The 14,512-nt window shown below is 41.3% G+C and overlaps 1 protein-coding gene across 1 annotated transcript in view; it reads left to right on the top strand.

Moving 5' to 3' along the window:
• Positions 1-14,070, top strand: part of LOC127791414 (uncharacterized) — a 55,239-nt gene extending 41,169 nt beyond the window's left edge. The window contains exon 2 of the mRNA XM_052321282.1: positions 13,296-14,070. Within this exon, the coding sequence (XP_052177242.1) occupies positions 13,296-13,925 (630 nt within the window). The 3' untranslated portion in view covers positions 13,926-14,070. The remainder of the gene's footprint in view (positions 1-13,295) is intronic.
• The last annotated feature ends 442 nt before the right edge of the window (positions 14,071-14,512 follow it).

Raw genomic sequence — 14,512 nt, 5'->3', positions numbered from 1 at the left:
TCCGCGGCATAAGCTTCAGAGCTTCGGAAATCCTCGCGACCATTTTGAAAAGCCACTTGGGCATCCTTGAGGGCGGATTGAAGTTGGGCATGGGCGGTACGAAGGTCTTCTTTGCACCGGGAATAAGACTCCAACGCTTCGACCTGTCCCTTCTTGGCTTCCTTCAGCTCTAGAGTAAGTCTTTTTATATCCTCCTGAAGCTGGTGATTAACAACCTTAGTGGAATCCAGCTCCTCCCCAAGTCGGGAATTGGCCTGATTAGCCTCAAGCATGTTCTTCTGGACCAACTCCAAATCCTCGCGCACTTGAGCCTCGGCTTCGTTGGCAAGTCGGGCATCTTCTTGCGCCAGCTCCACAGACTTAGTTAAAATATGAACACGGTGCTCGAGACTCGACAGTTGGGAAGAAAGAGATTCCAACCCCCGAAGCCTTTCGACCTCAGACTCCAGGGAGATGATCCGGGTTTGAAGTTCGGATTCTCGTCGAGAGACCAGACCTTGGAACTCTATAAGGTTATGAGGAAGTAAAAACAGAGTATAGATTAAGACCTACTCGCATAGAAAAAGCGAAAAGTCAAAAGAGGAAGGAGTACGGTCGCACCCTTAGAATTTCGACGCAATAGTCGATTTCGTTCGGAGTTCGTAGAGTCTCCGGTAAGACTAAAGCGGTTGAAGGAGCATTGGTGGCTTCAAGAGCCGAAGGCTCGGAGGGAGTAGCAGCTGGGGAGGCGGCCTCCATCCTACGACGCTTCGTCCAGCGTGCTAAAATCTCCTTCGTCGACAACGTCGAAGCCTCCTCCAGCGAAGCCTCTCCCGTCAGCTCCGAACGCCCCACTGGTGCTAATGGCGTTAAAATTCGTTTAAAAATCGAACTGATAGGGATGCTGGGAGGCGTAACACTGGACTCCGTACCTGCCATGGTTTGCCTTTTCTGGGCCTCTGCGCGAGCTACAGCAAGCACCTGTGCGATGGTCGCCGAATCATTTTCGTGAAAGATCGGCAAGGGCGCAGGCATGGGGGAGGCCTCTCGCCGCACGGTCGGAGAGTCTCTGGTCTGAGAAGTGAGGAGCGGGGAAGATGGGTCCCCCGAACCCCTAGCAGCGCCCCTCTTAGAAGCCTCTTGGAAGGTCCCAGGGTCTTCCTCCACCGCTCTTCGCGACCTAGACGGTAATGAGTTTTTCTTATTTTTCTTGCTCTTTGGAACTCGCTCGGGAGGCGCAGCCCTCTCCGACGCTCTCTGGTCGTTGGAAGGCGCCGAAGGGCCCTTACTCCTAGGGAAGTCCAAAATCATTCCTCTGGTGATAGTAGAATAAGATATCTCTCAGACCTCTTCAACTAAAAAGAGATAACAACGAAAATCAAACGCAAACAAAAGAAGAAGAGAGAGTAGAAGAAAAAGATGAAAGAAAAAGAGCTCACAGTTCTCGCCGTCCAAACCCGCTTGGGTAAGGCTGGGATTAGAAAGCCATCCTTCTTCCCAGTTCCGACTGTTCTTCATAAGTCGGCAAGCGAAATCTTCAATGGTCTCGACACTCGGACGCTTGTGTTTAGTGTCTAGAGTCCACTCGTTGCTGACAGACCAGATCTCTTGAGAAGAGCCGGATGGCCTAGGGCGGACGAAGACGAAACGCCCCTTCCAATCATCAGAATCTTTCGACCCGCCAGATTGCATGAGAGTCGAGGCAGAAATCTCAAGTCCAAAGTATCCCTTGCAGGCAAGGAGACGGCCATCTTTCACGATCCGAGGAGAAATGGAGATCCACCCTCCGGGGTCGCGATTGGTCGTGAAGAAATAGTCGAAGAGGTCCCCAGTCGGCTCAATTTTTCCAGAATGGCAAATAAGGAGGAACCCCATCAAGTATCGCCATCCGAAGGGAGATAGCTGGGCAGGAGCGATAGTGAGATGTTGAAGTAAGGTCATTACTCTTCTTCGGGGAGGAAGCCGAAAGCCCCTGTCAAAAGCACACTTATAAATACAGAGGCGGCCGGCGACGGGATGACATGCTCGTAAATGGCTGTTGAACTCTACCTCCCACTCTTCGGGGACGTTGTACTTCTCTCTGAACTGTTGGCATTCCGCTTGGCTCATCCATTGACATGGAATCGAAGCGACAGGGTGTTTTTCCCACTCAATAAGCTCTGCGCCGACGGGATTAAACCTCCCAGAACCAATTATCGCCATGGCAAATAGCTAGAAGAAAGAGAGGCGGAAGAAGTGGAAAACGCTTGCCGGCACAAGAAAAGCTAAGACTGAAGGAAAGTCGTGTGGAAAGAGAAGTAGAGGGACTGTGGAGTTCCCATTTTAAAAGTTCAAATTGCGGGAATAAGAGACCAAAGGGCAAGCAATAATGAGCATTGATCATCCCGCACTGTCAGAGCTCGAAAGACGAAAAGGCCTCGGACAGCGCATAGGGAAGGGATACCGCCGTCAAAACCGATTGATTTTCGCGTCTGCCGGACGCGCAAAAAAAAAAAAAAAAAAAAAAAGGAGTTAAAGGGAAGAGCCTCAAGAGCCTTACTACTCCTTGGGCCCTTCAAGCCGAAGAGCTCAAGGAGTGGGGGGGCAAGTGATGAGGAGAACGCCCTCGGTCCCATAATTACGCCAAGACGGATACCTAACGGCGGTCAAAAGATACACGGCAGACAAGCATCGCCACGTCAATCAGATAAGCACTCAATAGAGAAACCCCCGAGCTCTCAGGAACAGGCCAACCCACCGAAGATCATGGAGGCAACAGTTATCCCGAACTCCTCGGAGACTGAGGTTATCGCGAAACCCTTATCGGGAAAGTCCCGAAGAAGGCGGAAGGAAGATCCCGAAGATCCCTCATGATCCCTATCCCGAGAAAAGGTAAGAGAAAAAGGTGGGAGATTCTTCTTATCCTTTTTTAAGAGAACATAGTTTAAAAGGGACAATGAACCCTAGATCAAGGACTAACTTAATCATCGGAGATCGACCGGGGGAACAAGCCCCGTCTCCATTGCAGGTACATTCAGAGAGGCAAGAAGGGAACGTGCGGCTACTACCTCCGAAAATCCATCATCAATAACATTGTCCAAAAATTTAATGTTGAACTCTTGCAATTGATTACGTACCAGCTTTACAATACCAGCATCTATCTAGATTTTTGAACACGGGAACTGTCTGGGTATGTCTGTTAAGGTACACAATACGAAGTTAAACATATATTTTAGTACATTGAGTTAAATAATACTGGATGTTATTTAGAATTCCTGTAATGGATGAGAAATATGCGGTACATAATAGATTGTACACTTTAAAAAAAAAAAATCAGCAAAATATATGATATATAGATACTTGTGCTATGTTGTCCAATACTTCTTTGAACACAACATTGATTGTAGTGTTAGCAGTCTGACCATTTTTGTCCAAAATCAAGATTTTCAAACCAGCTCTCATTGTCACTCTAGATATTGCTACATAGAGTTGGCCAAGACTGAAAACTGGTTTTGGAAGATACAAACCGACATGAGAAAGCTATTGTCCTTGGCTCTTGTTTATTGTCATAGCAAAACATATGGCTAAGGGATGTTGTCTTTGCTGAAAAGAGGAAGCCAATTTTATATCTAATGATGTTAGCAATATCAGAGAATTCAACACCTTGTTGTCTACATTGCTACTTGAAATAGCTTGAGCTTCCGGAACATGGTTGCCTAATTGCGTCATCAGAGTACCTATTCTGAGTTTCAACACAACTTGTGAATGAAAACATCATGTTATAAGCTCTAATGTTTTCTAGAAAGTGTGTGCTTCTTTAATTTCCATCATAGATGAGCATTTTCAAAATTAGGGGAGGATCTTTTAGGTTAGGTAGCTGAACTTTACCTTGCATACAAGACAACAAAAATTTAGGCTTTCTTGGTTTTTGATCCTTCCTTGATCTCTTTTCGCACCACAAAATTTACATGAAAATGTTGGGTCTCCAATGTCCCATGCGTCAATGTCTGGGAACATACGGAAAATAGCACAAAATGAAAATTTCTCATAGTGATTGATCGGAATCAATAGAAAATTAATGCGATTGAATATGATGTAGTCAGGTGAATTTACCTAAATGGACAAAGCTTTCAGGTCTGGTTTGCATGTCCTGGACATCAGACAGAACTTTTAAATAGAAAATGCACATCTAGAAGGACATAACATTTAGAAAGATGAAACAGTTTGGCGGATTAGTTGCCATATACAAATTAAAATTTACCTTTGTCATTATCAAGTGTAACTCCATCAGCAGAAACATTTGTAACTGTCACATTCTGGAAAGTAGAAATTTACAACTTAATAACAAAAGGAGAAAATAAAATTTTCAAAGTTGAACACATTAGAAAGAAAATACCATTCACAGGTGTCGAAATTGGTACTCTCTTAGTTTGCTGATAGTTTGGAAGGTTAATTTCTTCATATTACTTATTAAAGGAACATCTGGTAGAATTCTTTTATATTGAATCAAATGTTTTCCAACATTGACTGGAGGACTAATTTGATTCACCGTACTACGACCAAGTTTAATAACTTGAGACAAATTCTCCTAACTGATGTTTCTCATATTTAAATGCCTAAAATTGTTAACCACAGAAGGATTGGCAGACGGTGTGCTTGAACCGGTCACATAGGGGAGCCAATTATTTTTCTGTTTATTGTTGTTGTTTTTGTCATGGCAGGGAAATGGTAATAAGCATGCCTTATAGTGACTCATACTCCATATAAAGGTAAGGCATCGCTCAAACCCAGCCTTTCCATACTCTTTACCCTAACCTCTTATGGTTTGGTAAGTTTTGGAAAGGACTAGATGGTAAATCAAGTACCAAGTACCCTTACCTCGCTTTTTACCTTACTACTTGCATTTGCATTCATGCAACACTTGCACAAGTCATGTACACTTAGGAGCAATTCCATTGTACTAAAAAATTTTGGATTCATTCACTGTGTTTTCCCCAAGTACAGTTTACAAAAAAATTTCCTATCTGATAAAAAATACCCGCAAGGGGTGCCTATTCTAAGGTGCTGAAAAAAACATGTCAAAGAAATTGGTGGTCGCATCAGAGGCACTGACCTGTTTCCCAAATTGACCTTTTCCAGGAGGCCCCGAAAGCTCCCGACTCCCGAGTGAGGTTAGGCTCCAGCATGTGCGGACTCTATAGTCTTGATAGGTTCGTTAGATCTTCCTGTGTATCCATTGCCAGAACCTCTTTAGGGGCAAGGGAATCCGGATTGTATATTCTCTAATCCGGAGCCTCCATTCTCGTGACCTCATCAGTAAAGACTAGCTCAGGAAACGCCTCCCCGAGACGCGTCATTTCCAGCATACTTTGAGCCTCGTAAAATCCTCGCTTCACAAAGCTGAGAGAATATAACTCCTTTCTTCTATGGCAGTCTCGCAAAAGCCGATTTTCCTTCCCAGGAAAGCTTAGGAATGAATGGTTGCCACGTCCATATCTCGAAAGGCGCATTGCGCCTCTTGAAGGGGAGATTGCAGATGCGCGTTCTCCTCACGCCACTACCTTAGCTCCTCTTAGATCCGTCTGTTATCCTAAGCAAGAGTGATGTAGGACTCTTGCACGCCTTCCAACACCGCCCTCTATGTCTCCTCAATGCTCCTTATTCTTTCAAGCTTATCCTCCAGGGACATAACCTTTACCTTTAGTTCCTCATTTTCTGCTGTGAGGCCATGGAGCTAATCCTTTTCATTTTCCAAATTGCAGATGCGAGTCTTGAGCCGGCGACACTCTTACTACCAATTCTCCTCGTGCTCCCGCATCCTGGCCTCAAAGGCACCTTCTTTGAGGTGAGAGCAGTTAACTAGGTTCGCCACCACCATTGCATGAACACCTTGCAAAACATAAGTAATCGTGTCAAGGGCAGGTCCCCAAATAGTTCTGAATCAAAGAACGCGGAGCTCTTACCTCAACCAACAGGTGTTTAACTTGGTCAACATCCTCAGGAACCTGGCTAAAGAATCTCGTTTCATCCCGGGGTAGGATGGTCGAATAGATCAACCTCGCCCCAACCCCCGGGTTAGCTACTTGATGAGGGGAATACCCTCGAGTCCATAATTACACCAATACCTCGGGCGGGCATCCAACAGCAGCCGTGCCACGTGTTCCCTAATGAGGAGCTTCGCTTATGATTATCTTACTTGGGTCTAGAAGACGTGTGGCGGATAAGCATCATCGCACCAGTTGGCTGGGTGCACAGTAAGAAAATCTCCGAGTTCTTAGGGACTAACCATCTCGTCGAGGGTCACGGAGGCAGAAGTTATCCCGAACCCTTCGGAGACGGGTGCAACTATGGAATCCTTATCAATAAGATTCCAAGAAGAGCGGAGGGGAGATCCTGAAGATCTCTCTAGGATCATTATCTTGGGAGAAGAATAAGAAGAGAGGTCGAGGTAAGAAAAAAGTAGTTCTACTTTTGAATACGGGATAAGTAATTATACTAGTTTTTTTGGTGGAATACGTCTGACTTAATCGTCGGAGATCGACCGGGGGAGCAAGTCCTCGTCTCCATTGCAGGCACACCAGGAAGAGGCTGAAAAAGGTGATCGGTTACTGCATCATCAATTGGCACCCACCGTGGGGCCGAGACATTTTCTTTTCTGTCTCTCCAGCACAAAACACCGTGACGTTCTTTAGTAATCTCCTTTTGCTTTAATGGCGACAAGGAGGCAGCAATCTCGAGCCGCTAGGGGTAACCCCGTTCCAGAGCCAAGTCAACAGAATCCTCCAAGAAGCCCGCCGGGGAGAGAGCGGAGTCCGGAGGGCCCTCCATCCCCTCCTGATCGGATAGCGCTCCTAGAAGGTCAGGTGCAACGGCTGACGGAGTTACTCACGGGCTTCTTGGATCTCCAGCAAGCCCATCATTCTCGGGCGGAGGAAAGACAAGAGCCCCCGAGGGAGGAGGGGTCCTATTTGCGGGAGGCGAATTTGCGGAGGCCAGGGTAAGACGACCGGCATGGCGAGGCAGCCGAATCTTCCGACTTGTCGCATGCGCAGCAGCGGCAAGAAAGGAGTCTGCAGCAATTGGAAGAGGAGATCGCCGCCCTGGAGCCGAAGTCTGGAGAGGCTTAGGGGACAAGGGTGAATCAGCCTCTCAGCCCGGAGATCATGGCGGCTGTACCGCCAGAGCGTCTTCGCATTCCGGCCATCAAACCTTATGCAGGGACCTCTGACCCGATAGATCACCTCGATCTTTTTACCTCTCATATGATGTTGCAGGATGCCTCAGACGTGATGTGGTGTAGAGTCTTCTTGGCAACCTTGGAAAAGAACACACAGGATCTAGTTTCGGGAGAGCTCTGCATTTGCTATCCTGACTCGACGATCTGGACCCAACTCTACTGTACACACCTGTGATCTCGGGACACTCTTACTTGAAATGATATAAAGCAAATGTGAGTCGTGAGACTCAGCAAGCTCTAGAAAGGAAGGCAACTGGTTACGGATAGGACTCTTCCCAACATCCCATGCAATTCATACCAATGCAATCACACCGTGTCATAATCCATACGTGCCTTACTTCTAAATGCATAATATAAAATCAACTGCACATAAAAGGTCATTGGGGCCCACATAAGCCATACATTGGCACCCAAGTCCCACATACAAACCTATTGGCAGCCTTTTATATGCTACCATATCATCACTATTCCGAACATGTTCTCTCCTATCATCATATCGTCTTATCCTGCTGTTGCCGTGGGACTTTAACCCCCGATTTTGTTGTTGCCATGGGACTCTAACCTTCGGTCTTGTTGTTATCGTGAGTCTCACCCCAAGGTCTTATCGTGGACCACGCCGCCGTGGGTCTCACCCCAAGGTCCTACCGTGGCCACGTCGTGGACCACGCCACCGTGGGTCTCATCCCAAGGTCTTACCATGGTCACATCCACCACCCATACTCAACACTTAAAATCGCACATTCTCACCATGCAGTGCAACAAATACGAAATGCAACGACTTTTGTAGCATAAACGTGACGACAAGGCCCCCATAAACCAAGCATTAGGCCATGCTACCCCCACACATAAGAATTCACACATGCGAAATGCCTCTAAATGCACCGGCTCACCTAGAGAACCCAGGTTAGCTCTTAGACCAACCGGGTCATGTAGATGCTCACACATCCCATCACACACAAAGCATGTCCCCAAGTGAATGCAACCCAAGCACTATGCAGCACACACATCATGATATGCACAAGTCAAGGCGGGAATCTGGTAGTACCAGCTCTTCTGGCCCGTCTAGCGCTTATCGTAACAGTCAATGACTGACACCCATACATCTAGCCATCCACTGCCACGACTAACGATCGACAGGTAGTGACTTTGTACCCCATACCCTTAAGACACACATAGACAACATTAAACTTAGTCACTTAAACTCATCATTTCGCTCACTTTATCCATAACAACATAGACACCATTATGTCATTCATGTTCTCGTCTCTTCTCATACACAGAAAACCATCTCCACATTCATAACAAATTATTAACATAACCCCATTAAACCATAATCAACTTTTCTAAGAACCTAGCCTCAATGGGTTCGGAATCATTCCCAAGGGAAGCGGAGCGATACGAGGCTCCGTAACGGTCGAAATGAACGATACCATGACATCACTGTTTAACTCAATCCATTAACAATAAACCCATTAATAAAATATCAAGTTAACGGATCAAATTAATTAAATTTAACCGCATAATCCACATAATCTAACCGTAAAAATTCTATAACTTAAATATATAACATTTATGCTAATTTTACTCACTTACTGGGATATTTTTGGATATTAAATAACCTCAAAATTCCTTATTTTCTCTCATTTTTCTTCTCTTTTCTTTCCATTTTCACTGCTAAAGTCGAGCCCCCTTCTCCCTCATTTATTTCTCTCTTTTTCCTCACTGTTTGGGCTCCAAAATGGCTAGATTTTTTTGCCTTAAATAGCAAAAACGGAGGATGCTTGGTGGCCAAGGCGGGAGAAGCTCCCAGCGCGTGCCAGCAACCACGCATGGCTTCCACTGCCTTGCCCCAAAATGACGTCGTTTTGGGGCCAGGCTGCTGATTAAAATCAGCATTTCTCCCCAGCTGCGCTCCTACTCCCCCCAAGCCTCGAACTCGCGTCCCTCGGCACCTCCCTCACGCGCGCAACCGTCAAGCTAGCAATCACCTTCATACATATAAGTGCCTTCAATTAAATTTAAAATGACTTTCAGTCACTTTTCAACTTTTACGCCAACACCCACAGCTTTCCATTAATTACACACGCACCTACCTTAATAATTTCCCTTACACCCGAACTTCCATAAATTGACACTTGCACCCCACATCCAATTTTTCCACTTATTACACTTACACCCCCAAAGTTCCAGAAATTCCACTAATTTAATTGATTTTTCTATTTTCATAAATACACCCAATTAATTTAATTAATCACCTTAATTTCCTATTTCCTCAAAATATCATAGATAAGTATTTTCTCAAAAATCTTCAAATATTCTAAAATATCCTCAAACACCCAAATTAATTATTTTTACTTGTCTCCAAATTTTTTGGATGTTACAAAATTACTGTAAGACTAACAAGGCTTTAGATATATTATTAGCTTTCGAAATACAAATAAGGAAAAGGATTATCAAATGTGACGTTTTATTAATAGGGAATGGACATGCCAAAGAAGATATATTACAAGGCTTAAATTCAATTCTTTTTCTTTTAATAACTATTGTAGTGGTTGTTTAAATAGTTGGATGTGTATTGGTAAATGCTAGACATTTTAAGGTCAAAATTTTAGGTGGTGTTTTCTTTGTATTTTAATTTTTAGTTTTAAGTTTTGAATTCATTTTTAGTTTTGTATTTTGAGTATCTATTTTGAAATTGCTAAAAATGCGTTTTTTTTGTCATTTTGAAAAACGCATTACTTCAAAATTTTAAGAAAAATTATTTTATAATATTTTATTTAATGAAACAGCCTAAACTAGCCACAATCGCCATTGTCGGGTAGAAATTTTCACAATGAAAGCCTACCATTATAAATGCCAAGTCAAAGAGGTTTAACATATGCAAAAATGGGCCAGATTTACTCACTGAATTTTTGGCCAACAATTAGAGACAATCACCTAGCACCCTGATCCTCATCAACTAACATATCCAAAAATTAGCAAGACCTAGCAGCCAAATCTTCATATATCTAAGCTTAAACCTTTGGTCAGACACAAAATCAGTGATTTATAGAGGTTATTGGTCGCAATGCAAGGGGAGCGAACGGCATTGACGACGGAAGGCGTGGGTGGACAAATGACGAGGGCAGTCTATGTCAGCTTGCGACAATGATGATGATGGCGAGCATGGTTGACGGCCGAGCGAGAAGAGAGAATGGAAAAAGAAGAGAATGGAAGAAAGAAGAGAAAAGGAATAGAAAGATGAAAGGTTGTTGCGAGTGTGCAAGATTGGGACGCTCGAGCTGGAGAGATTATTTTTCGTGTTTTCAAATTTTAGCCTTGTTTTGGTTAAAAACACTCAAAATAACTTTTTGTTGTTGTGAGTTTTCTTAATAAAATTTTTCTTTATTTTCGAAAATGCGTTTTTAAAAATATGAAAACAAACACATTTTCACTGTTTTGAAAAACTGAAAACGATATGAAAATAGCAAAAAGAACAGATTCTTAGTCACTCGATGTTGTCCATCATTTAGGTTTTATGTGATCTTTGGTCATCTCTTTATTTGGATGGGTTGAAGGGGTGAAAAGGTTAGTAATGCTAACCCTGGTAATAGAGTCGAGTTTAAGAGAGGTATATATGTACTAATACCAATACTAATTTTTCATATAGAAGTATGTTTTAAAAGTTATGTCAAAATTATATATTTATTTTTCAAAATAATGAATCCCACTAAAACAGCTGATTAAAGCACCTTGTTATTGTTTTAAAAAGAAATGGGGAACCTACTTTAATCAAATATCATTTTTTAATAAAATAAAAATAATCCTGATTTAACAGCACAACAATAATTAAAAAGGCATTAAACTAGTTTATATTGATCTAAATTGATATCTATATCATTTTAGATTGTATTTTTTAGGGTGAAATGTGAAATTATTTTTTTATATATTATAGTCGAGACCCACGTCGCGATGATAACTTAAAAAGAGACTCTCAATGCTCCACATGCATAGCTAGTTTAATATGCTTTTGCACAAAATAAATATCCTTCGTTAAATAACTATTCTTGAAGATAAGCAGCTAAAGACGACGTACCTTTAATCTCTTTCCTCCAAAGTATTAGTAATATATTATTATCATATTATTTCAATAATACAAATCTAAAGCTCTTTTTAATGTGTCATAGATTAAGACTCGATTAATAAACTTAACGAGGAATTTGAAACAAACTTTTGAGTAAATCTCGTCACTAATCTTGCATAGAATAAGAATTATTTATAAGAGTTCAAATGCTAAACTCTCAATTCAATTATAAATAAATAGATCTTTATTCTTTAAAAGTAAATCACTTCTATCTATAAAAGAGATTTACTATCTCGATTAATTATGAGCTTCACTCAAGTAAAATGTATATTAATTGATTAAGTTAGCCGTCTTACTTGATTAACATCATAATGTTTTGTCCTCTTAACAATTTTGATTATTGATTTCAAAACTCAATTTCATAACATTAAATACTGGAATATTAGTTATTCGATCAATACTCAATTGACAAGTGTTAAATTAAACCTTTCACAAATTTGAATGATTTTGCTTATTAAGCAATAAGCACTTAACCTTTAAATTCTTTAAGTGTTCTTCCATTATCATTAAACTTTAGAATATTAAGAAACTTAAGTATTTAATATTTTCCTTCTAATAACCAAGTAGTTCATTTAAACTTTATGGTTCAAACTAAGTATCATCACTTAAGTATGTTTATTAAAGATTTGTATTAAACTTTTTGTTATCAAAATATCATCAAATGTTCTTTAAAATTTTGCATTAAATATTTATCATCAAAATATCCCCAAAATCAAACTCAACAGCTTCTAATATTGATTCACGAGATCTGAATTTTTTTTAACATTCTCAAGAATTTGACCATCAAAGGGTTAGCGTGGAGAATACCCCCACACCCTATGATATATCATTTTTTTTTTTTATATAAAATTTTGATGACTTGATGATAAATTCCCCAACAAAATAAATTTATTAGTGTATTTAAACAATAACAACAATAAACTGTGACATGTGCCTTAGCATAGTGGAAGCATATAAGCTTTTAAAAAATCTCTTCAATCAAACGGCCTCTTGAGTAACTGCAGAGCATGCCTACCAACTCTGCCTCCATAATGGATACCACCACATAGGATTGCTTCTTGACATAGCATGAAATAATTTTTTACATAAAATATTTTCTGAAGCATTTTTTCCTAAAACAATAAAGTTTGTCTTCAAATACATACTAATACTAATTTTTCATATAAAAATATGTTTTAAAAGTTATGTCAAAATTGTATATTTATGTTTAAAAATAATGGGTTCCACTAAAGCAGCTGATCAAAGCACCTTAACTGATTTAAATAGGAAGCGGAAACCCAATAGCTAAAGACGTACGTACCTTTAATCTCTCTTTTTCCAAAGTAGTAATATATTATTATTATTATTATATTGTTTTAATATATAGTACAATTTAAAACTCTGTTTGATGCCCCAGTTAATAAACTTGTGATAACCCACGTCACGTATGCTTATCACAAATTCCATGACTTAATTATAAATATATAGACCCCCATTCTTCAAAGTAAATCACTTTTAAATATGAAAATATGATTTAAACGTGTTTGCATAAGGAATATTTTGTGTCCTTTAATATTTATTTTTATTTTTGTAGAATTTTAACGATTTAAAAATATTTTCTTAATATTTAAATTTTATTATTATGTGTAGGGAACAACACTATCATTACTTAATCCCCAAGTAAAGTTGGAAAATGTTTTACTGTAATTCAATGATGATTCAACCCTACTTTTTTTAATTTCGCCAATTACATGGAAGCCATGGGAACCACCTTATCTCTTATTCAGATGCCTCTCAAATCCGTTTTGGTGTCCGAATATGAATCAATGTTCACAGATGTATATATATATATATGTATGTATGTATCATCGTTCTTCTTGTGTTTCTCATCAGTGGAATTAAGATCATCAGCTCGCTTAGATGGACACTGCAAGTGCAAGAGAAGAGCAGCGGCGTCAAGAACTAGAGAAGCTTCTCCGGCAATGGAATCCCCCAGAGGTTCCTGTTCACAGCATTTACCCTAGAAAGAGTTTCTTCAGCTTCCGGCGAGATCCAGACTACGAGATCCATAAACTCAAGAAGACGGTGCCGATCCGCGGTGAATACGTCGAGCTCCACTTACTCGACACGCAAGCCGTTCGGCATCACATGATCAAGTACGGGTACCTCCATTTCGGCCTGGTCCAAGTCGCCGTGAAGCCTCTCACCGCTGCCGGCTTGGACTGCTCTGTTCTTGTCTGCCTCCGCGACTGTCGCTTCCTCAAGTTTCACCAGTCCCTTCTGGCGGCGGCTCAAGCTTCTCTCCGCCACGGACCCATTTATTTTGACTGCTATCCAAGCTATCCGGTGTCGCTTTCGGACGCCGCGAAGCCCAGGACTTGGGCTCTCAGCATCAAAATTGAGAGTTCCCGGAATGTTGAGCTGAGTTCATCGGAAATAGCCGTCGAGTACAGGGTTTACTACCGAGTAAGCAGCTTCCCTTTTTACGGCTCAAAGAAGTCTCTCTCCATCGAGGAAACCACTTTCATCGAGACCAATCTGGTGTGCGGGGGTAGAGCCGCGGCCCTTCCGAGGACTATCCCGTTGGATTCGTTTGAAGTGCCGGAAAGATGGATGGACAGAACCTAGCCCACCAATAATGGCGACGGAAATTAAAGATGCATCGATCATGAGTGCTGGATCCTTAATTAATTTGTAGTCTTTCCAGTATATATATATATATATATATGTAATCTCTGGCCTTCTATATATCTTCAACAGCTTTTCTCTGTGTCGCCGGCGTCCATAGTTTGACGCTAATTTCCGGCAAGGAATATGTCCTATGCCCGCCGACGACAGGACAATGAGGGCGAACGGGCGGACATGCCCCCCATTGCACATTGCAACCTAAATCATATTAATTTATACAAGATAGACTAATTATGTTTAATTATATAAACAACTATCACCATATATAAGAAAAATGGTCATTGTTGCTCCCGAGAATAAGTCGAGTGGTCCGATGAATAATATGTTGATGTCAATCTGGTAGGTTACGAGTCTGATTCTCGCTCTACACAAAGGCCAAAGATTCAACTTATGATTTATCTCTTCTAACATAATCGAGAGTATGAACACCAAAAATAGCATAAGTAGAATTATCCTATGAAAAATGGTCATTGTTGACAATTTTTACTAATTAAAGGCAATAAAGATCGTTGGCAACAATTATTTTT

Source organism: Diospyros lotus, chromosome 15 (assembly GCF_014633365.1).
Source record: "Diospyros lotus cultivar Yz01 chromosome 15, ASM1463336v1, whole genome shotgun sequence".
Lineage (NCBI taxonomy): Eukaryota > Viridiplantae > Streptophyta > Magnoliopsida > Ericales > Ebenaceae > Diospyros > Diospyros lotus.
Note: the sequence above shows the minus strand (reverse complement) of the source record. Positions and strands in the feature narration are given on the sequence as shown.